This window comes from Malurus melanocephalus, unplaced genomic scaffold, assembly GCF_030028575.1.
Source record: "Malurus melanocephalus ecotype Western Australia unplaced genomic scaffold, MMel_1.1 scaffold_253, whole genome shotgun sequence".
NCBI lineage: Eukaryota > Metazoa > Chordata > Aves > Passeriformes > Maluridae > Malurus > Malurus melanocephalus.
This window is the reverse complement of record NW_026623485.1, coordinates 678,070-699,370: the sequence shown is the minus strand read 5'-3', so window position 1 is coordinate 699,370 and position 21,301 is coordinate 678,070. Positions and strand designations below refer to the sequence as shown.

The window sequence follows — 21,301 nt, the reverse complement described above, 5'->3', positions numbered from 1 at the left end:
CTGCACCCGCGCCCCCCGCTGCCCCCCACACCGCTGACATCTACGTGCGGGCCAAGAACAACCTGCGGCATGTGGAGAGCCAGGCGCTACGCCGAGAGGTACGGCCCCATGCACCGTGTCCCCTGCACCATGCCCCCATGCACAGCTCAAGGGACATACCACTTGGGGGGGACATGACACTGGGCACCCATCCCCTCTGAGGAGTTGTTGCCTGCACTGGGAGGGGACAGACCCAGCCGGAGGCCTGAAACGCTGGTGTGCACTGTAGGGGGGGCTGGGGTTCGATCACCTGCGAGGATGCAGCAAGCTGAGGCCAGTGATGCTCTGGCGGCTCCATAGAACTGGGTGGGCCCACTCCAGTGCTGCACTGGCTGGGGCACCCGGCAGCATCGTGCCATGGTAGCCGCGCCCATGGGCCCCGGCGATGCCACCGGCACCATGCCGAGCTGGGCGTGGGCTGCTGCGCAGGCGGTAACCCGAGCGGCCGGCTCCGGTGTCGCCCGCGCCACAGGTGTCGGGTGGCACAGCCAGCGCTGCCAGGAGCTGAGAGGGCTCAGCCAGGCGTGCACAGGTAAGAGGGGTGCAGCCCCCCATGGGGGGCTGGGGGGGCATGGGGGATGCAGWAGGTTTGGGGCCGCCCTGACCCCCTACCATGGCTCTCGCCACCCCACCGGGGACAAGGATTCCGGCCATGGTCAGGGCGCTGGCAGAGCTCAGGGCTCTGGAGGACGGGGCACATGGGGTGGGGGTCTCGGCAGGGCAGTGTGTGCCAGGCACGTGGCGGTCTCGGGACCCCGTAGTGCCCGTTGTGCACGGCCTTGGCTCTTTAGTGCTTACCGGAGTAACGGGCTGTCCTGGGGAGGTGCGGGCGTGTGGCGGAGCGCTGCCACAGTGGTGCGGGTGCCCCATGCAGTGGGGTTCAGCGGCACGGACCCTAGTGCCAGACCGGGTCTGGGACTGCCGGAGCAGGAGCCAGGCTTGGCATAGCGCCCATGGCAGCCGGAGCAGGAAGCACCGAGCTGGTGTTTGTTGACTTAGCTGGGGCTAGCAGCGGCGGCGAACACCTGGGCTCGCCGTGGAAATGCCATGGGTGGAGGTGGCGTATGGGGAAATGCAAATAGCGGGGCCYCCAGCAAGGGGAGCAGGGCTGTGCCGCAGTGGCACCCCGAGCCCAGGGAACAGGCACAGCCCCCTGCAGCGCGGCACTCGGCAGCACAACTCGCAAAGCTGCTGTGGAATGCGCCGGGGTGAGCTGAGGCTGCGCTGCCTGAGAGCCCTGTTCAGAGGGAGGTTTGGAACCAGGCCCCAGCCCCGAGCGGAATAAGCTTCCGGTAATCCGCGGGGCTGGGGCTCGGCACTCCTGTTCCCAGGGGGTTATCCCGGGGGAGGCTTGGCCAGGATCCTGTGGGGTCACAGTGCCAGGCACTGATGCTGCACKCTGCCACCACGGCACGCAGCCCCCGGTAGAGCCATTTGCCGGACAAACCTCAGGGCGCTGCACCTGTTGTCCCTCCCAGCCTTGCGTTTGCCCCAAGGCAAACAGCGGGCACGGTCCTGCTCCACCACGGCCCTGCCTCACGGTCACAGCCGGACACGGCAGGGCTGAGGTGGGTTCCCCGTTGCAGCTGGCATCGCGTGATAGCAGTCCCGAGGGCCTGCGCCGGGCCGACTCCAGCAGGCGGTCAAGGAATTTCGGCAAGCAGCCGAGCACCGGTGACTACTACAAGCACTTGGGGCACGTTGTGGCCGAGCAGCCAGGCCCCCTGCGAATGGCGCACACCGAGGAGGTGAGCCCCACGCCGCGAACCTGTGCCCAGCGCAATGGCACCGGCACCTGGCGAAGCCTGCCCATGCTCTCTTGCAGGCATCCCCGATCTCGGCGGACACCATGAGCAATGGGGAGAACAAGCCTGGTGCCGAGCTGCCGCCCCCACCCCCGCCMCCACCACTGCCCGACACCTCCTGCCCGACGCCCCCACCGCCGCCCCCGCTGGCCGAGACTCCCGCCGGCCCCCGCCGCTCCTCCTCCTCTACGGGAAGTAAGTGGCAGGGTGCCGGGTGGGCACGGGGAGCGATTCTGGGCACTGTCCCTTTGGCTGCACTGTGGCGTTGACCGCCTTGGCTCGTCTCCTCCCGCGGCACTCGGGCCGCGCGGCTCCTGACAGCCTTTCTGTCCTTCTCTCCTCCGGTGTCGGCGCGGGGGCTCCCACGCCCGCTCGCCCCTGCCTGCTCTCACTGCTGGCCGCTTCTCTTCTCTCTTGTCTCGCGGTGGCCAAATCCTTCCTCTGCCGCGTGCCGTGCGCCGCCTCTCTGCTTCTCTCCCTAGGAGGAAAGGCGCTCAGGCAGATGAAGAGTAAGTACCGCGGTCCTACGCTCCTCCCTGCTCAGGGGGTGCCCTGGCGCGGGGCACAGCCGGAGGGGCCTGTCCCGGCACCGTCCTGTTCTGCAGCCACGGGGCATCGACGGCTGCCGGGGCTGTCATCAGCCCGCGGCTCTCCCTCCGCCGAGCCCTCGCTGCGCGTCGCGGGCCGGCGGTGCCACGCGGGAGCCCGAGCGCTGTTGCGGGGCTGCCGGAGCCGGCAGGCAGGGCTGGCAGGGCTGGGCAGMGAGCCGGGCCCCACGGCCCCGCTGCCCCGCACACAGAGAGCCTTTGTTCGCGCTCAGCCGGCCGGCGTGACCCCGCCACGTGAGCGCACCGGCCGCTCCCCCGCCGCTGACTGCAGCCGGCGGGYTTGGCCGCTGCTCGGCGCCCGCTTTATTAGCGCCGGCTCCCGGGAGCGGGGGGTCTCAGCCAGCGCTGGATGGCAGCGCGAGCGTCCCGCTGCGCCCTCAGCACCCGCAGCCCTCTGGCTCCGGCGTGGCGCGGCCGAGCGGGGCGAGCTGCGGGCGCCGGCCGCGGGGAGGGGGCTCTGCCTTGGCACGGTACCATGGGCCGTTAGGGATTCACGCATGGCTGGCACGGACGGTGGGTGCTCGCGGGGCGGGTAGCACGAGCAGTGGGAAGAGCATCCCCGGGGTGCCGGTGCCGCGCAGCCCTTTGGACACCGGGCTGGCAGCGGGGCTGGCTCGGGCTGGCTCGGGCTGTCGGTGCATCGCTGCCGGGCGCTGTCGGGGGAATGTAGAGGCTGTCCTGCAGTGCCGGGGCTGCCGCGAGCCATGGAGCCATCCCTCCAGAGGCAACACTTCTGTTGCAGCATAGTGGCTCTGGGGCATGGGTGGCGCTCGGGGCTGGGGTCAGGCTGGAACCCTTGCAGCCGAGTGTTGGGGTGCTGCTTCCAGCAGGGTGCCATGGACCCTGTAAGCTGCTGTTGGAGTGATGTTCTTATAGATCTKTAGAGCTGGGGTGCCAGGCTGTTGAGTGCTGGGGGGTTGCTCCACTGGGGTCTGATGGACCCAGGAGTTTGGGTGGTGTGCTGTTCCTGTAGACCCCCTGAGCTGGATGTCGGGATGCTGCTGCATTGTGTCAGGAGCTCCTGGATGGTGGGAGTGGGGGGTGGGGGGCAGTCAGCCGGCCACCCCTCCACCCCGCTACCCTGCAAGCTGAYGGGGGATTCACAGGGGCAGGGAGAAGGTGCTGGTGGGGTGCTTATTKCCCGTGCTGCCTCTCTTCAGGCACCAAGTCCTTCAACATGATGTCCCCCACCGGCGATAACTCGGAGCTGCTGGCCGAGATCAAGGCTGGGAAGAGTCTCAAGCCGACGCCACAGAGCAAAGGCTTCACCACCGTCTTCTCCGGCAGCGGCCAGGCAGGGGCCAACGTAGGTGGTGATGGGGGCAAGGGGAGCCGGTGGCGCGGTGCAGCAAAGCACAGCAGGTGCCCACCGCCCTCCCTCCCTCCCTCCTTCCCTCCTTCCGCAGGCAGAGTCGCCAGTGTCCTCCCCATCACCCACCAGGACGCCCACCCCACCGGCCACCCCCGAGGCTGCTGGGCCACCACGCTGCCTGGCAGGCGGCTCACCAGAGCCRGTGCTGAACGGGAGCTCCCCGGTGCCGGCAGCAGGCGCTGGGGCAGCGGTGGAGGTGGAGGCGCTGGTGCCGAGCCAGGACGAGCAGGGCCGGCCCATCCCCGAGTGGAAGCGGCAGGTGATGGTGCGCAAGCTGCAGCTCCGCATGCAGGAGGAAGAGGAGCAGCGGCGCAAGGTAGGGGGGTCCCACGTGCTGCGGCGGCGAGCACGGCGCGGGCATGGCCCAAGCAGCTCAGGACCTGGCGAGATAGCGTGCGTGGCATCGCCTCCGGCTCCCATTCGGGCTGGGGGACCACCCTACCTGCATGCAGGGGCTTCACACCCCGGGGATGCCACACACACGGCGGCAGTGGCACGAGGTGCATGCGGCATGGCCTCAAGAGCCCCTTCGCCCTCTCTCCCGCCGCAGCCTGGGAGCCGCTCGCCACCCCTGTGCCTGCGCGGGCCACCACCTGCCCGCGGGGGCATGCCGAGACCCACCGGGCAGCCGATGCGGGAGGAGGACATGCAGCAGCTGGAGAGGCAGCTAGGGAGCCTGCGGGTGATGCACGAGGCGCAGCCGCTTGCATGGGGGCTGGAGGCGGAGCTGCCGCTACTCCTGCCGCTCTCCGCACCCCCGGCACGCCGGCGTTTCGCCCTCGCCCACGAGGACGCGCCTGCCCGCGGCAGCCGGTCCCCCGCACTGGCGAGGAGCGCGGCCGCACCGCCAGCCACCCCGAGGGGCCGGGAGGGCTCTGGGGCAGGGAGAGCAGTGGCCGCACTGCCGAGGAGCGCGGCTGCATCACCAGCCACCCTAAAAGGCCGGGAGGGCTCTGGGGCTGGGGGAGCAGTGGCCGCACTGCCCAGGAGCGCGGCTGCATCACCAGCCACCCCGAGGGGTCGGGAGAGCTCTGGGACAGGGGGAGCAGTGGCCGCACTGCCCAGGAGCGCGGCCGCACCGCCAGCCACCCTAAAGGGCCGGGAGGGCTCTGGGGCAGGGGGAGCAGTGGCCAGCCCCGCTGCCCAGCACGACGCCCGGCGCGAAATCCTGGGCTGCGGTGTCTCCGTCCGCAGCCTAAAGGCCAACTACGAGGGGCCAGGGGGGCCCCCTACACCTCCCCCCAGAGTCACCAAACGCAAGCGGGTGCAGCCCCCTGGCAGCACCCGCCGGCCCATCTTGGAGGAGGAGTACGGGGATGGGGCAMTGCGGCGGAGCAGGCCAGCGCTGCCAGAGCCGAGCAGCCCACACGAACGCACCAAGGGGTGCAAGGAGCGTACTGTCTTCCTCTTCCTGGAGCATTGGAAGAAGCGGGCACTCGCGACGGTGCCTGGGGAAGAGCGGCCGCGGCGGCCGGGGAGGAGGCGGCCGGCAGCGGGGCGGCTGCTGGCCCGCTGGAGRAGTGTCGCCCGCCGGGTCCCAGGGCGTCAAATCCGGCGGCTGAGCCGCACCACGGTGCTGTTCTGGCCCCAACACTTCCTGCCCTACGTCAACGGCTCGCCCATGCCCCACGACAGCCTCCCGCTCGACCTCTTCATGCTGGGCTACTTCCAGCTGCTGGAGATGCCCCTCAGCCCCGAGGAGCGGCGCTTCCGCCACCTCCTCTGCTACGAGATATTTGATCGCCTGGGGAGCCACAGCTGGCACCGTGTCCGCCAATTCCACCGCACCGTGCTGGAGCAAGTCGAGGCTGGCCACCGCCACTGGCTAGATGGCTTTGAGGACCTCGTGCAGGAGTTTTTTGGCGATGACCCTGTGGCAGTGGCAGAGAGCCTGACAGAACCACCCCGCACCATGGTCCTGGAAGGGCAGGGGGCAGCAGTGCCATTGCCAGTGTCGGAGCTGGGGGAATTCAGCGAGGAGGACGTCTGCCGCTTCATTGACCGCAGCTTCTCCTTCTGGAAGGAGAAGGAGGCAGAGATGTTCGACACCTGAGTCCGGCGGGATGCTGCAGGCTGTGCCAGTGGCGTGGGGCATGGGGCGGGGGCAAGCTCCGGGGACAGCTGTGGGCTGGTGCCCGGCTGTGCTTGCCCACCTCTGTGGCTCGTGGTGCGGCTCAGCTTGGCAGAGGGCTGGGTGTTGTTCTGCGCGGCCCCGGGCCGAGGTTGCAGTGTGCCGCTTGCCGTGGCTGTGTGTTGTGTGGGAGGCGCAGCAGCGCGGTTGCGCTCCCGTCTCGTGTGGCGTTTGYGGTGCCGGGGCAGCGTGGGCCCCCGCGTGTCGTGCAATAAAGCTGTGGTGTGCTGCACGCTCCTTCCTCCTCCCGGCGCCGGCAGAAGGCGGGCAGCGAGGGGCACGTCGGCGAGCCATTGCTGGTGAACGCCGCCAGAACCGTGCCAGGAGGGCGGCTGCCACAAGGATGTGATGCCACGGCACGCACCAGGACGATGCTGCGCYCCTGTGGTGCCGGCAGCGAGGGCGGGCTCCCGGCAGTGCCGCTAACACGGCTGTCTGTTGCAGGAGAAAGAAGAGGAGGCGCGCCTGGCCAGCATGCCGGCCTGGAGGAGGGACATCCTGCGCAAGAAGCTGGAGGAAGAGAGGTGAGCCAGGCTCGGGGGATGCCGCACTAGCCGGTTACTCCCGCGGCTCTGCTAACCCCACTCTTCCCTTTGCCTTCGCAGGGAGCAGAAACGGTGAGTGCCGCAAGCCCCTTCCCTGGGTGGGCGGGCACGGCGGCTCCCGCGGCTCTGGTGACCGCGGCGCCCTGTGCCCTCTGCCGCTAAGCAGAAAAGAGCAGGAGAAGCTGAAGCGGGAGGAGGAGGAGAAGGAGAAGGAGCAGTCGGAAAAGCTAAGGACTCTCGGGTACGATGAGACAAAGCTGGCGCCCTGGCAGCGACAGATCATCCTCAAGAAGGGGGACATAGCCAAGCACTAGCCACGCCACACCGCATCCTGGCTCTTCGCAGCAGGAGGAGGCTGGAAGGTCCTCCCATGGACCGCGGCATGCCTCGGCACCCTCCTCCTGCCGTGGATGGCCACATAACCCAACCCAGAGGAGCCCCCACCACCGCCCCAGGCACCCGTAGCCCCCTCCCCCCCATCCCACTGCCGCCAGCCCACCGCCACCCCGTGCTGCCCATGGCAAAGCGAGCTGCCGCGGCGTGGGACACGCGGCTCCAGGTGMACTGCCCGGCTCGGCCGCTGCGGCCGGGCTCGCCGCACTCCCTGCTGGCACCACTCGCCGTYGCAGCGCGCTCGCCCTCACTCCTGCCCCTCCAGAGCCGCTCAAGGCCAGCTCCCGGCTCACCTCTGCCCAGACCGCCCGYCTTTACAGCGATTAAAACGATAAACCCCGCCAGCAGTGCCCCGCGCCTTCCTGGGGCTGCCCATGCCATCCCCCACCCACAGCACGCTCACCCACATCACCACAATCACCCACATCACCCGCACCGCCTGCATCTCTGCCAGCACCCGCATTGCCTGTCGCCTGTGCTGGCCACATCACCAGTGGTGGCCCTGAGGCCAGCGGCGCTCTGGTGCCTGGCCGACACAGCCGTGTGAGGAAAGGCAGGGGCTGGCGGATGGAGAACGCACCACTTTATTGGGGCGGGGGAAGGAGCGCCCGGCAGCGGGCAGCCTTGAGAACTATCCCATGGGTTCGCGGTGGGCTCAGTGCCTGCTCGTCCCGCGAGTGGCTGGGCAGCTGACGTGCTGGGCATGGGGTCCTCCCCGGCCCTGAGAGCAGKGGGGCATAAATAGAGGGGACGGGCAGGTGGGAAGGGGGCATAAAACTGACATAAAATGTCTACACGGCATAAGTAACAATACTTAGGGGTACGGCTGGGATGAGGTGCCCAGTGAGATGTGGAGGTGCCGGGACCTCCCTGTGCTGACGCTGGGGGTCAGGGTCCCGCGGGCAGACTCTGGCGCAGTGCCTCGGCACAGCCAGCCAGCTCCATGCGCTCCAGGGCRGCAAAGACATGGTCCAGTGTGGCGCTGGTCTGCTGGCACCAGCGCTTCAGCATCTCGTACTGCTGGTCACGGATGTGGGTCACCTCCAGCTCTACCAGCTCAATCTCCGCCTCCCGCAGCTCCAGCATCCGCATGAACTCCTTCCAGCGCCGTACTGGCACCACATCGATGACGGCGTAGAGCTGGCTGCCCTGCAGCAGGGCACTGCGGGGCTCCGGDGGGGCAGAGGTCTCCCCCTCGTCACTGGGCTGCTCACTCAGCAGGGCCTGGTGTTTAGGGCTCTGCCCTGCCATGCCAGCGACACGCTCTATCCCCTGCGGGGAGCATGGCTGCGTCCAGCACAGGTTGTCCCACYTCCGGGCACTGAACTGGCACCACGGCGTAGCCACAGACCCGCCCATAGGGTTGGCTGCACATGCCGTGGGGAGGGGACCACCTGCCAGAGAATCATGCCAGAGCCTCTTCCTCTTGTGGTAGATGGCGAGGGCACCCAGGAAGAGGGGCCCGGTGAGTCCCAGCAGGATGTACTCCAGACCTGAGCCTGCAAGGAGGAGCAGGAGCATTGCCATCAGCTGTCTGGCGCAGTGACAGTGCTCCACCACCCCTGGCCCCATTGTCCCCATACCTTGGTCGCTGCTGCTGCTGCTGCTGCACACTTGCTGGCACTCTTTGCCACACGTGTCCGGCGTGCTCCTGCAACAAGATGGGACTCATGGGTGTCATGCTGTGCCATGCCACACGGCTGGCACACAGGGAGTGTCGATGCTTACGTGTGGCATGGCCGGCACTCGTCGCCMTCTCTGTAGAAGTCAGGCTTGCAGTTGCTGTCACAGAGTGTGTCCTGCTCCTCCGAGCCTGGGGAGAGGGTGCGCATGAGGCAGGGTGGCACAGCCAGAGGTGGCACAGCTGTCTGGTTGTGCCGTGGGGCAGCTGGCAGCACTCACAGGGTCGCTGGATGAGGCGTCCGGTGCAGGGCTGGCATTTCTGGCAAGAGAACTCGATGCAGTGCTTGTCAAGGCAGTCACGGAAGTGGCCAGGCTCACAGCCACAGGCGACGTTGCTGGTGGCCGAGCAGTTGCTCAGCACACTCTGGAAAGCTGCAGAAAGCGGGCGGTGAGCAGCGTGGCACAGAACAGCACAGCACAGCGCGGGGTGGTGCCAGCTCACCTTGTCGGTCACACTCGTAGCAAGCCTGGCACTTGCTGAGGGTGTTGGGCTGGGCGCGGAAGGTACCGGGCTCACAAGGGTGGCACTTGCGTTCCTCAGTACTCGTGCAGGGCTTGGACAGGAATGTCCCTGCAGGGACAGTGGGGTGACAGGGAGCACGGCCACCTACAGCAATGTACCATGGTGTGCTGTGCCATGGTGTGCTGTGCCATGGCGCACGGGCTGGGCAGAGCTCACCTGCGGGACACTGGCGACAGCACTGGTGAGCAGTCTCGACCCAGTTCATGCCGGCGGGGCAGGGCTGTCTGGTGACATGTCTCCGCAGGCGGAGCAGCGGCTGCACCAGGACCCGCTGCCTCCGCGGCACGGTGAGGTCYCGTGGCCACCCCGGGGGCTGCAGTTCGCTGGCCGCCAGCCACARCGCTGCCAAGATCACCTGCGAGCAGGGAGAGAGCAGGGCTGCAGGCAGCCGGGGTGCTCCAGGAGCCGTGCACCCCTGGGGGACGGCCCTCACACCAGCTCCTGCTGGACTACTGGAGCCAGAGCCATACCTGGAACTGTGYGGATACCACTGCCTGCACAGGGCAGAACGGCTGCAGCCGCGGGCCTCTGCCTCAGAGCTGCGTGGGTGCGCTGCCCCAGGGCCGGGAATGCCCCGCGGCAGTCCCTGTGCTCTGCTTTCCCCGCAGTACACGAGCAAGCAACTTCCTGCGGGCACTGTGGGGGCTACTGTGCCACAGCCTGTGCCCCGGGGGCTGCTGTCAGGTGCCCCGTGTGCTCTGCAAATGGTGCTTCCAGGCTGGCTGGGGAGCGACCGGGATGYTCGACCGCCTGTGCCAACAGGACCCCTGCTATGTCCCCACGGATGGGGACGAGCGTGTCAGGCACACGGAGCGCTGGCGGTGCCAGAGATCGTCAGCTCAGCGAGGTGTCGGCAGCCGGGCGCGCAGTGGTTAACACTGCCAGCTTTGACTTTCCTGGGGTTTATCTCCCTCACAGAGGAGGTGATTTCCTCCCCGAGAGGAAGCCGTGCCTGCTCATGCTCTCCCCGATGCTATCGCGCCTCGTTACGCGCGTCCCAAAGTAGGTCACTGTTCCCCCGCGGGGTGCCAGGTGCTGTCCGCAGGGCAGCCCCRCTCCCCTGGAAGCCCCGGTGGGGGCAGCGAGCGGTGCCCACGCTGACACCCCTTCCACAGCCCGGGCCGGGGGCTGACAGGACCGCTGCGCTGACGGTGTGGGCAGGGAGCCAGGGGATTCCTCGCTGGGGGCTGGATTTCCCAGCCGCGATGGGCCCGATTACGGCAGTTGAATCATTTTCTACTAAACCCGCCGCCACCGGCAGACTGGAAACCGCGCTGGGCCGCCCCGCACGCAGAGCGCTGCTGGCAGATCCGGGCGGCTGCCTCAGCCCCGGCTGCCAGCGGCACATCTGAGTCACCACTGAGGCACGACCGTCCCGCAGCGGGGCCCTGCCTGCTCTCCCCGCCTGCAGACGGGCAGCAGCCCCTGCCCAGCGCGGGGGACAGGTGCCCGGTGGACACGGGGCGGACCCGGGGCTGGCTGCGCGGWGGGGACAGCCACCGCCCCCTGTGCCGTCCAAGCGCCTCTCCCACCCGTGTGCCCAGCCCCGAAGGAGCCCCGCAGGCTGTCGGCACAGCCAGTCCCTGCCTGTAGCCCCATSACTGACCCCACGCTCCCCACGGCCGCATCCTGTCTGTGGCCGAGATCTTCACGGCCCCCGCGGTCATGGCACACCATGAACATTTCGGTGAGCAGAGCCCAGCCCCAGCTGTTAGCCAGAGGGGAAAGCGGTTTCGGCGCGCTTGGCACGGAGTTCACCCACCGTCCTCCGTCCCTCTCCCTGGCCGTTTTGGCCACAGCCGTGGGTCACCCCCACAAYTGTTGCCGGGGCTCCACGGGACCCCCAAACGCCCCCACACTCACCCAAGCCACCCCAGGGCAGCAACACTTCATCCTTGTGGCCGATGCGGCTGGGTCATGCCGGGGCGGTGCGGGGAGCCGGGCAGCAGGTGCGGTGGGGTGTCGGGGCAGCTCAGTCCCCGGGCAGGGTGCCCCGGCACCCCACGGCTGCCGTCAGCAGCACGGGACTCGTGGCGAGTGAGCGCTAGCGCTCCCCACACAGGCTTTTACGCCCAACCAGGAGGAGGAAATGCTTTTTTGGAAATGAGTCCAGGGGGTACGAAACCACATGACGGGAGTGCTARGCGCGGGAGGGATCTGCGCTGCCTCGCCGCGGCCACCGCCCTCCCGTGCCCGTTGGCACAGACCCACGGTGGCAGGGATGGCAAGAGGACGCAGGGTGTGTGGGGAGCAGGGCTGACCCTCATCCCAGGGCTCCATTCGCCCCACCCCGAGCTCCAGGAGGCTGGAATGGCCCCAGCTCCTCCTTTGTCTGTCCCGGCTGCTTTGTCTCCCTCAGCTGCGCCCTCCCCACCCCGGTGCCGCCCAGCCTTGGGTGCCGCTGAAGCCAAAGGAGAGGCGAGGCAGAGGTGAGCGTGCACCAGCTGGGTTTATTGCTCAGCTGGGACGTGGAGTGCAGCCTGGCATGGGGGGCAGCCGGGGCTCTGGCCACCGCCGTGTCCCACCGTGGCTCCTACACTCCGGCCTCAGGTGCTGCCATCCACCGATACCCCACAGGGCAAACTTGCCTCAGCCCTGCACCGTCCCCTCCTGCCACCAGCCCCGACCTCCTCCCTGCACTGTCCCCAGCACCGCGCCACCGCCATCGCGTCCCTCTCAGCACCTTCCCCACTCACCACTGCCGACATCATCATCCCTTCCTCGTCTGCAGGAGCTGACCCACAGCCTCCCACAGCCCCCGACACCCCCAGGGCCCCCGCCTGACAACTCTCATGTCTGCGGATAGGGGTCCAGCACAAGCCATGTGCCATGTCCAGCCCTACACCGCCATGCCCAGGACACGTCCTGGCCAAGGGGACTGGTCTGCGTCCCCATCCATGTCCCCGCCAGCGTGGCATCCCAGTGCCCGCTCTGCCCGACCCCGGCATTACGCTACGGTTAGAAGCAGGAGAAGCTCCTTGGTGCATCCATGCATCCGTCCTTTCCACGCCAGCGGCTCTCAGACCTCCCTGCAAGACACAGCGTGGGGAGAGATRCCCTCAGCACTGGSACYCGGCCCCTGRGAAGCYCCTGGAAGGGCKGGGRGATCCCCCAGGAGCAGGCAGCGTGTGCTTACGAGGCCGTCAGCGTGGAGTTGAGCAGCAGCGTGGTCCGGATCCGGTACAGCTGCGCCAGCGTCAGCTTGCGGTGCTGTGCCGACTGTGGGTCCGACAGGGTCCGGTGGGCAGGAGTTGGCGGGTCACGCCTGAGCTCCCCCGGGAGRGATGCCGGACTCTCCACTGTCTCCTCTGGCTCAGAGAGCTCTGACGTGGAGCTGCCACTGCTGCCGGCGGCAGCCAGGGGTGCGGGGCCTTGGCCAGTCCGGGGGGAGCCAGCACAGAGGTCAGAGAGGCTGCGGCTTTGGCTTAGGCGGCCTGGGGAAGTGGGGGACAGGAGTTGGGGCAAGCTGGCCTCCGACTTGGACTTCAGCACCCTGGCCGGGCAGGGCAGGAGCTGCACGGGGGTCCGGCGGCGCAGCCGGGGCGAGGCGGGCCGGGGAGCCGGAGGGGCCCGGGAGGGCTCCTGGCCCTCCTTGGCCGTCCCCTCTGGCTGCTGGCCGAAGTCCCGCAGGGAGGCAGGTGAGAGCGTGCCATAGGCGCTGTCGATGGAGGACGAGCGGCAGCCGCTGCCTGGAGAGGCCGCGCCGTGGGGCAGGGGCACAGGCAGCGCCCCTGCGGGCAGCTCCTGGGTGGGGGTCTCGGCGGAGGTGGGGGTCTCGGCGGAGGTGCCCGTGCCGGTGGAGGTGCTGGTGCTGACGGAGGAGCCGTCCGAGGTTGAGCTGAAGGGTCCTGCGTCCCAGTCTGGGGAGGAGAGCTCGTCGCCACCATCCGCCGCCACCATGGCGAGCGTCTCGGTGGAGCCGTCCGAGGGGCTGTGGAGGCAAGAAGGTGAGGAGGGGGCTTTGCCAGGCCGAGGGTGTGCAGGGCCCCCTTTCCCGCTCCCTACCACTGCTGTGAGTCCGGGCTGGCGCTGCTGTGGCGTAGGATGGTAGGTGAACTGGCAACTGAGGTGCCGCTCTCACCGTCCTCYTCCTCCTCCTCATCCTCCTCCTCTTCTTCCTCCTCCTCCACGTGACGGCGCTGCCGCAGCCGCTGCAGCAGGTTCTGGGAAGGAGGGAGCACCAGTGAGGGATGGGRTGTGCACGGGCCACCCACGGGACCCCAGCCAGCCGTGTACCCTCACCTGGGCATTGCGCACTGCCTCCACCCAGCTGCGGCACAGCTGCCCGCTGCTCTGGAAGGTGTAGGCAGCCACGGCGCTCCCCAGCTCGTTCAGGTAGATGAGGAGGAAGGAGCCTGTGGGSAGGGACTGTCAGCAGTGTCCAGGGACACCCCTGCAGTCCCTCTTGCCCCCAGCGCTGCTCACCCGGGTCCCTGAGCTCCCGGCACACAACTCTGTCCACCAGCAAGGGCTGCCGGATCACCTTGGTGCGCTCRGCCTTCTTGACGGGCTTGGTGATGAGGAAGAGGTCGGTGAAGAGGAAGCAGTAGACATCCATCTGGGGGTGAGAGTGGGCCATGGGMGTCGGTCAGCGCAGTGAGCGAGGGAGTGTGGGCCGGGGCAGGGGCTGGGGCCATCCCCTGCAGTGCTCACCTTGCTGTCTTTACCTTCCCGCATCCGCAGGCTGCCCTCGAGAAGGAGCTGCCGGGTGTCCTCCGGGGACGTGCCAGGGATGGGCGCCGTCAGGTCCAGCCGCAGGAACTCCTTAAGCAGCTGYCGGGAGCCCGCGGTGTCAGCATGGGGTGCAGGGGGTAACACGGCACAGGTGGCGTGGGGTGGCTCGCCATGAAGTGACATAGGGTGGCACAGCAGGGCAGCATAGTAGCATGGCAGAGGGTGGCATTGAGTGGCATAGCATGGCATAGCATGGCAGGAGATGGCAGGAGATGGCAGGAGATGGCAGGAGATGGCAGTTAGGCCGTGTCCAGCCTACCTTGTCCACCTCGTCCGTGCTGCCCTCCACCACCTCGTAGGCATCGATGCGGCTGAGGATGGCATCCAGGCGCTGCCGCTCCTGCCGCTGCCGCATCCGCGAGTTGACGTCGTTGATGAAGCGCTCCACAGAGGTGATCTGTGCCAGGGGTGGCAGCGGTGGGTTTGAGGGGCCGGGGGTGACCGACCCAGCTGTCCCCCATGCCCGAGCTCTTACCATGGTGGTGATGGCATCACGGGCGCGTGGGTCGTCCGTCTTCTTCAGGATGGAYTTGAGGAGCAGCGGGTACTTGGTGAGGCGCTGGTGAGGCTTCACCAGCATGTCGCTGAGCTTCAGGCGGCTGCACTGCTCCTGCTTCTCGGCCCACTGTGGCACGCAGGCGTTAGCACCGGCACTGGCACCGGCACTGGCACCACCCCAGCCCCTGCTCCCCCCTTACCGTCACGTAGGTGCGGAAGAGCTCGCTGTCCCGCAGCAGCGCCCGCATGTACTCCATGCAGCCCTCCTCCTCCATGCAGTACCGCACRTAGGGCTTGAACAGGGACCCGAACTGGGGGACACCAGGGGGTCACCGTGCGGCACACGGCATGGCACGGATCCCCACCGTGGCATGGCGTCCCCACTCACCATCTTGAAGCCATCAAAGAAGTCAACGGGGTCGAGCAATGCCCCGGTCCGTCGCGCCTTGGCCAGCACTGGGGCCATGACGCTGCGCCASAGCTTGCAGTGCAGCCGGATGATCTCGCCGATGTTGCTGAAAAGCCGCTCGGCATCCACCTGCAGGGGTGAGGGGAGTGGTGCTGGGCAATGGCACCTCCACCCCGCGGCATGGCAAGGCTGAGGAGCCATCCCAAAAACACCCTGTCCCCTACAGCCCCCTGCATTCACCTCACTGAGCAGCCCCGACTCCTGCAGATTCACCAGGCAGGAGAGGAAGAGCTGTGGGGAGAGAGTGGGGAGCAGGTGAGCTGCAGCCACGGCCCCCAGCCCCAGTTGGGGGGTTGCAGCGGTGCAGCAGCTCCCAACACTCACATCGGTGATGACTTTGAGGTTCCGGATGTAGGTGGCCTCGGTGTGCAGCAGCTCCCAGATGGCTTCCTGCTGGTGGCACTGCCGGCGCGACAGGGCCTGCCAGGCTCAGTGTCAGCAGCGTGCTGGGGTTTGGCAGAGCCCCTGCGGCTCCCCAGACCCTGTCCTTACCTCTGTTCCTTTGATGATCTGCTGCCAGCTGTCCTCCAGCGTCAGCCCAGCCTCGTCCCCGTCCTCCTCCCAGGAATCGCGGTCAAAGCGGAGCTGGGGCGGCAGCTTGGGCAGCCCGAAGGTGCTGTAGGCGTGCAGCCTGTTCACCAGCTGCTCCAGCTTCTCAGTCTCCTGGACAAAAGTGGGGGACAGAGTGGCTGGGCCGGGGCCAATTGGGCATTTGCCACGGACCGCCTCGTCCCGCCTGTGGAACTAGGGTCTTGAGCCCCAGAGGGACCCATCCCAGCTCCCCAGCATAGCCCAGGCAGTTCCCACACCCCCTCCCCATGCCTGCATCCCACCTACCCGCCCGAAGGAGCCCGTGCTAGTGCCGGAGCCAAACAAGCCGCTGAAGCGGCTGGCGGCGCGGTTCTTCCAGGTGTCAGTGCCATTGGCGGGCAGGGAGCCGCTTCCATGCAGGGCTGGCTCAGGGCYGGGGATGCTGGTGTCCCCCAGGAACTCCGTTATGTTCTTCCTTCGCCGTCCCGGAGCCTGCAGCGGGGACAAGCGGTGTCCCCGGGGTCAGTGACCGGGATGGGGACAGCAGCATGGCTGGCCTCGAGCACTGTGGGACAGACACCCAGATGGCAGCCCCGGGCAGCGGGGTCCCCTGGGGGCAGCGGGGTCCCCTGGCCGTGCTCCCCTGCCCGCACTGACCTGCCTACCTGCATCCCGGGGGTGCAGGGCCCCGGGGCTGCAGGACCCCGGGCGCTGCCTGGCCAAGCCCGGCCGGCCATGGACAAGCGGCCCCAGCAGCTCGGGGGGCTCAGGGCATCCCGAGGGTCGCAGCACCCGGCCGAGCCGCCCGTCCAGCCGCGCTCCCGGCTCAGAGCGCAGAGCCGGGGCCGAGCAGGCTGTGGCCGGGCTCCTCAGAAACAAAAGGAGGTGGGGCCAGCGCCGAAAAACTAATTTCCCTCTTCGGCTGATAAGCTAGCAGAGTTGAACAATTCACCGGCGGAGATCAAAGCCCCCCGGCTGGCCGCGAGTGCTGGGTCACGGCCAAGCGGCTCCCGCCGCCCCGGGAGCGCTGCACCGGCTGCTCCCCGAGTGTCCCCGGGCCGGACCGGGATGTGGCCGCTGCCATCCCCTCATCGTGGCACAGAGGTCAGCASCGCCGGGGCTCCCTGCCTCCCACCAAGCCCTGGGAAGCGGCACGCTGCTGCCAGTGCCGCTGTACGGCCCCACACCCGGCCATGGCCCCACACTCGGCGGATAAAGCTGCTGCGGGCACCGTCCCCCTTACTCACTGTGCTGCCGCATCTCCAGGAGCCCCGGCTGTCACCAGCCCCATCGTCCCGGTGAAACCTGGTGCCCACCTGCCCCGAGAAAGGCACTCGGGACCGAGATCCCCGCAGAGACGGATGTTTGCCCGCTTGTACCCCAGCCCTGCCGGAGCCCTGCCGGTCCCGCAGCCAGGCGTCATACTGCTGGACACGGGTGGCCACCAGCCCCGGCCACGCAGCCACTTTGCCACCCTCAGGGTTTGCTGACACAGGACCAAGCACCCTGTCCCCCTGTCAGACCCTGCAGAGCTCCTTTCCACAGGCCTGGCACCCTGCTCCCACGGGAGTGACGCCCAACCCGGTCCCACGCCTTATCTGGGGCCAGGGTCCACGGGGCAGGACCAAGCTTTGCTCAGCAGCTGTCAGGCGCCACAGCTAGAGAGGGCCAGTGGCCAGGGTGAGCTCTGAGGCCAGGGTGTGTCCCAGGGCTGGGGTGGCACCGAGTGGCAGCTACTGCTGGGGCCCCCAGGGCTCCTGTTTGCCTTTGCTTTGGTGCCAGCCTGTACCTGGCAAAGGGCTGGTGCCACTGCTGGAGCTGCTCTGTTGCTATGGTATAACCAGCACAGTACAGCACAACACATCACAGCACAGCACAGCCAAGGTGGCACTGCCAGGAGGCAAAGTGACTCTTGGGGTCTTCAGCCCATGTCACATGAGGCCACGGAGAACATGTCATGCTGCTGCCCCATGATCCATCTTCACCAGAAAGAATGGCTACAAGGGGATCACACGCACTCTCATCCCTCCCCAGAGCTGGCACTGGCACTCACCAGGCTCTCGGTGCCCTCCCGACGTCCTGGCAGCGGGTCCAGCACYGGCCCGAGGAACGCAGCAGTGCTGGCAGGTTGCAGGATGGGCAGGCTGGCTGACCTGGCTTCCCGCACTGCCTGCTCCACCTTCAGCTCATCTCCGGGCTTGGCTGTGGGAGCATCAGGCTGTCAGCGTCCCCTGGGAGCTCCGGGGCAGCCAACCCTCCCTCTGTGCCCSTGCCACACCTTTCACCCGCAGGTAGTGTCCCCCGAAGCGATACGCCTCGAACTGCAGGGACAGCGGCGTGTGCGACTGGTCCAGGTAGATGTCCACCTTGGCCAGATCRATCGCCTTCCTCTCGAACACGGGCAGCAGCACTTCCCTGCAGGACACAGCCCCGTATTTGTCTGTGCATCTGTCCCCACGTTGTTCCTGTACCTGTCCCCAGCACACTCACCCCAGTGACTTCTTCTTCACAGCTGGCACGATCTCTGCCTCCATGTCGAAGCTGAGGTCGAACTTCAAGGTGAAGCACTCCTTGCTGGGGTCCTGGGGGAGGTGGCAGCTGCTTGGCCAGGGGTCCCTCCCTCCTGCCCTCCCTCCTTCCCACGAGGGCCGTGCTGCTGCCCTGCCGAGTGCCCCGGGGAGAGGGGCCGGTGCCTTACGTCCGTGTGCCTGCGCCAAGCCTTCTTCTTGGGCAGCTTCAGCGCCGAGCTCCTGCGCTCCCTGCGGGCACGGGGAAGGCAGGGTGATGGGGATGCCACGGGCTAGGGGTGCCCAGGAGGCTGCGCAGGGTTGGGGACTCACCCTCTGCTCTCTGCCGGACCCTCCTCCTCCTCCTCCACATCAGAGGCAGGGCTGGTGCGCGGGGGACATGAGCGTGTCGACATGTTGCGGGCCAGGATCGAGCCTGCAAACGGGCACGGAGCTGCGCTGTGACAGCTCCCCCAGCCCCGCGCTGGCTCCCACCCCTGACCCGCTGCATCCCCCACCGCATTCCATCGCTCCCATCCCGCCGCCCTGCCGGGCTCACCTTGCGGGGACAGATCGAAGCGGATGTGGCCATCGAAGTGCATGGCGCCATGGAGGCGGCCGTCGCAGGGCTCACACAGGCTGAGAGGGCCGCTGCGGCTCAGCTGCTGGCACTCGGCGTGGTGGCATTCCTGCGGGGACACGCGTCCGTCAGGCACGGCCTGCCCGTGTTGACGGGAGAAATGGCCAGCAAGCACCACCAGCAGCAGGGTCCCCTGTCCCACGCCCAGCTGCAGCTGGCACAATGCTCACACAGAATGCTGAGGCCAGAGCGGGCACAGGGAAAGCAGCACGAGCAGGACAGGGCAATGTGGCAGCGGGTGCTGCAGGGCACGGTGATGACACGGGGGCAGGGCACGGTGATGACACGGGGGCCTTCTGCTCCGCACAGCCACTCCCTGCTCCACCACAACGAGCAGAGACCCTGCGACACCTGCACACGCCGAGGCTTGGACAGGGAGCTGAGGGACAGTCACCTGCACCGTGGCACCAGCACCTCCGCAGCGGCCCAGGAGGCTGCCCTGGCACCCCGCAGCCCCTTTGTGCTCTGAGAGCCATGTCCCCGTGGCAGGACGGAGGAAGCGAGCGTCTGCAGCCAAACAATGGTCGAAGCCGGCGCGTTTCCTCCGATTGTGTGCGGCCACGGCCGCGGCCCCAACCCCTCCAGGCATTCACAGCGGGTTATTTTTAAATCCCCGGCCAGGCCCCCAGCACAGTGCACAGCCTGTGTCCCCTGGCCACTGCCGGTCTCACTGGGGCTCCTACTGGCCCGACTCCTGGGGATTGCRGTGCCAGCAATACGTGCTGCACTGCTGCCACATCCCCATCCCCGTCCCCGCGTGGGTCCCCATCGCCACCTCGCACGCGGATGGGTGCGAGGAGCTGCTGGGAGGAGCCAGCCCTGCCCGGGCTCGCCTGTAATACACGGCGCTGCTGCGGGGAGGAAGCGCCCGAGCAGCTCCAGCCGCCCCCACTTCCTGCCCTCCTTCCTCCCGGCGCTGCTGAGGTCAGCGCTGACGCGCTCCCACCACCCGCTCGCTCTCCGAGGGACCTCTGGCCCCTCTGCAGCACCCACTGCCGTCCACCAGTGTCCTACCCCAGGCTTGCAGACAGCATCAACCCCAGGACAGCCTGTACCCCCTCAGCCCCGCTCTTGTCCCACCGTGTGTCCCACAGCGTCGCTGTCATCGTGACACCTRCATGTGGAAGCATGGCAGTGGGCTTCGGGCAGTGCCCGCAGATGGGACTCCTTCAGTGAGATCCCCTGAGACCGCTGGCAGCCGGCCCAGAKGGATGCGGGGCTCCTCATCCACCCTGTGCCAGCAGCTCATCCCTGGGCTCATCCCCGCAGGAGGGGCCAGGCGGGATGGCCAAGCCCCTCTGCCCACCCCGGGGATCAGCTCCTGATCCAAACCCCCCTGCACTCCCAGCACACGGCAGCTCCGCGGCCCCACAGCAGGTGCCTCACAAASCAGGGAGGATCACAATCCTGCGCTGTGACACGGCAGGATGAGCCCCCAGCCACACCAGGCCCCCCTTCCTGCTACCTGCCAGGCACCATCGGGGGTCTGGTGACAGCGGTGAGGTGGCCTCAGTCGCTCCCGGTAGTCCCAGCTGCGCTCCTGGGCATCTACAGCCCAGTGCCACGTGTGCCCCGGCAGCGCAGGCCCTGCCACCCCGGCGTGCAAACAGAGCACCGCGGCACACCCCCGGTGCGCCCGGGCCGTCCAGCCTGCTGCGCCGGAGACACCGCCCGCGGCCCCGCACGGCAACCCCGGGCACTGTCCCGGAGCCAGGGCGTGGGTCCGGCCCGGCCCCGCACAGCCGGTGGGAGAGAAGGGACCCTAAATCCTCCCTGGCGTCACGTTAGAGAGCGGGGAACAGACGGGCGGGAGCGGATTAGCTCAAATCGCGGCAGCTTGGGGAAACGAGCAAAGCGCCGCCGTGCCGTTAAACGCCAGCAGGACCCCGGCAGCAGCAGGAAATGCACACCCGGCACAGGCCGGGGCGCACAGCAGGACAGGGGCTGCCGACTAGGGCAGGGTCCTTCAGGGAGTGGCAAACCACAAAATCCCAGGCAGGAGCTGCCCAGCGCTGTCCCCACCCCGCCGGACCCACCTTGGCCGCTCTCCTCTCTCCGGCGCAGTCGGGGTTCTGGCAGCGCAGCGCTGTCTCCTCTTCTGGGCACGGCTCGGCTGTGGAGAGAGCAGGGTCAATGCCTGGGTGCCGTGGTGAGCCCCCTCCGCGGCCCCCGCACCACGAACCCCGGGTTTGAGCGCTTGACAAAGCACTCGGGCTCAGCCCGCTGGTGCCCGCCCCACAGCTCGTCCAGGGGAATGAAGCCCGGTGCTCAAGAACCAGCGATGCGTCCCCAGGTGACAGAATCCGGCACCTCCTGCTCAGCCCCCAGGTTACAGGGTGAGGACACGGACCTGCCCCAACTCCCCTGCGGCTGGCACGGCCAGGGGCTGCAACAGCAACACTAAATCTGCCCGCTGTCAGCCCCCAGAGTGGCTTAGGAGCCACTTTAAGCTTTGACAGTTAAATCGGCCTTAGGAACAAATCCTATTTTGAAGGCTTTTGTTATGTGTCGAACCTAATCGTTTAAAAATAACAGACTCCGGGCTGCTCGCGGCGGCAAACGAGCAGTACAGWCACCCTCTGGCAGGACAGCCCCGCTGCAGGCAGGCATGGGAAGCTGCGTGCTGGGCAGGGAGTCGATTCCGGGGATGTGGAGAGGCCAGGTGGCATGGCTGAACCACAGTGGCACGGCTCTACCAGGTGGCACGGCTGTTAGAGCAGCCCAGCGGTGCAGGGACTTCTCCGCCGCACTGCTTCCCTCTCCCGCATCCCTCCTGCCAAYAAAAACAGCATCCACGCCGGCCCGAGCGAGACCGCGGCCAAG

The 21,301-nt window shown here is 67.8% G+C and overlaps 3 protein-coding genes across 5 annotated transcripts in view; 1 reads left to right on the top strand and 2 right to left on the bottom strand.

The window, feature by feature from the left end:
• The window catches only part of LOC130579078 (espin-like protein), a 12,870-nt gene extending 6,479 nt beyond the window's left edge, over window positions 1-6,391 (top strand). Inside the window, exons 10-17 of the mRNA XM_057375624.1 lie at window positions 1-98; window positions 1,626-1,787; window positions 1,865-2,039; window positions 2,327-2,353; window positions 3,613-3,758; window positions 3,859-4,140; window positions 4,375-4,642; window positions 4,877-6,391. The exon at window positions 1-98 is cut by the window's left edge and continues 53 nt beyond it. Of these exons, the coding sequence (XP_057231607.1) occupies window positions 1-98; window positions 1,626-1,787; window positions 1,865-2,039; window positions 2,327-2,353; window positions 3,613-3,758; window positions 3,859-4,140; window positions 4,375-4,642; window positions 4,877-5,877 (2,159 nt within the window). The 3' untranslated portion in view covers window positions 5,878-6,391. The remainder of the gene's footprint in view (window positions 99-1,625; window positions 1,788-1,864; window positions 2,040-2,326; window positions 2,354-3,612; window positions 3,759-3,858; window positions 4,141-4,374; window positions 4,643-4,876) is intronic.
• Window positions 6,392-7,467: 1,076 nt separating this feature from the next.
• TNFRSF25 (TNF receptor superfamily member 25) lies at window positions 7,468-11,330 on the bottom strand. Of its 2 annotated transcripts, XM_057375607.1 has the most exons (7): window positions 10,963-11,320; window positions 9,256-9,454; window positions 9,019-9,147; window positions 8,796-8,948; window positions 8,622-8,706; window positions 8,477-8,544; window positions 7,468-8,392 (listed from the first exon to the last, which is right to left on the bottom strand). In XM_057375607.1, the coding sequence occupies exons 1-7, from the start codon at window positions 10,990-10,992 to the stop codon at window positions 7,782-7,784; spliced, it is 1,275 nt and encodes a 424-aa protein (XP_057231590.1). In that variant the 5' UTR covers window positions 10,993-11,320; the 3' UTR covers window positions 7,468-7,781. The 2 variants fall into 2 exon arrangements, with proteins under 2 accessions (XP_057231590.1, XP_057231589.1); XM_057375606.1 differs by having other exon boundaries at window positions 9,019-9,454; window positions 10,963-11,330.
• Window positions 11,331-11,432: 102 nt separating this feature from the next.
• On the bottom strand, window positions 11,433-20,033 carry PLEKHG5 (pleckstrin homology and RhoGEF domain containing G5). Of its 2 annotated transcripts, XM_057375604.1 has the most exons (21): window positions 19,944-20,033; window positions 18,398-18,527; window positions 18,172-18,274; window positions 18,030-18,090; window positions 17,822-17,913; window positions 17,610-17,746; window positions 17,385-17,533; window positions 15,638-15,823; window positions 15,293-15,463; window positions 15,125-15,220; window positions 14,981-15,031; window positions 14,720-14,869; window positions 14,532-14,642; window positions 14,309-14,458; window positions 14,093-14,230; window positions 13,753-13,872; window positions 13,525-13,657; window positions 13,342-13,454; window positions 13,105-13,262; window positions 12,236-13,030; window positions 11,433-12,128 (listed from the first exon to the last, which is right to left on the bottom strand). In XM_057375604.1, exons 2-21 carry the CDS (start codon window positions 18,438-18,440, stop codon window positions 12,119-12,121), a joined length of 2,967 nt encoding a protein of 988 aa, XP_057231587.1. In that variant the 5' UTR covers window positions 18,441-18,527; window positions 19,944-20,033; the 3' UTR covers window positions 11,433-12,118. The 2 variants fall into 2 exon arrangements, with proteins under 2 accessions (XP_057231587.1, XP_057231588.1); XM_057375605.1 differs by lacking the exons at window positions 17,385-17,533; window positions 17,610-17,746; window positions 17,822-17,913; ... (2 more) ...; window positions 18,398-18,527; window positions 19,944-20,033 and adding an exon at window positions 15,997-16,054 and having other exon boundaries at window positions 11,454-12,128.
• Window positions 20,034-21,301: the final 1,268 nt, after the last annotated feature.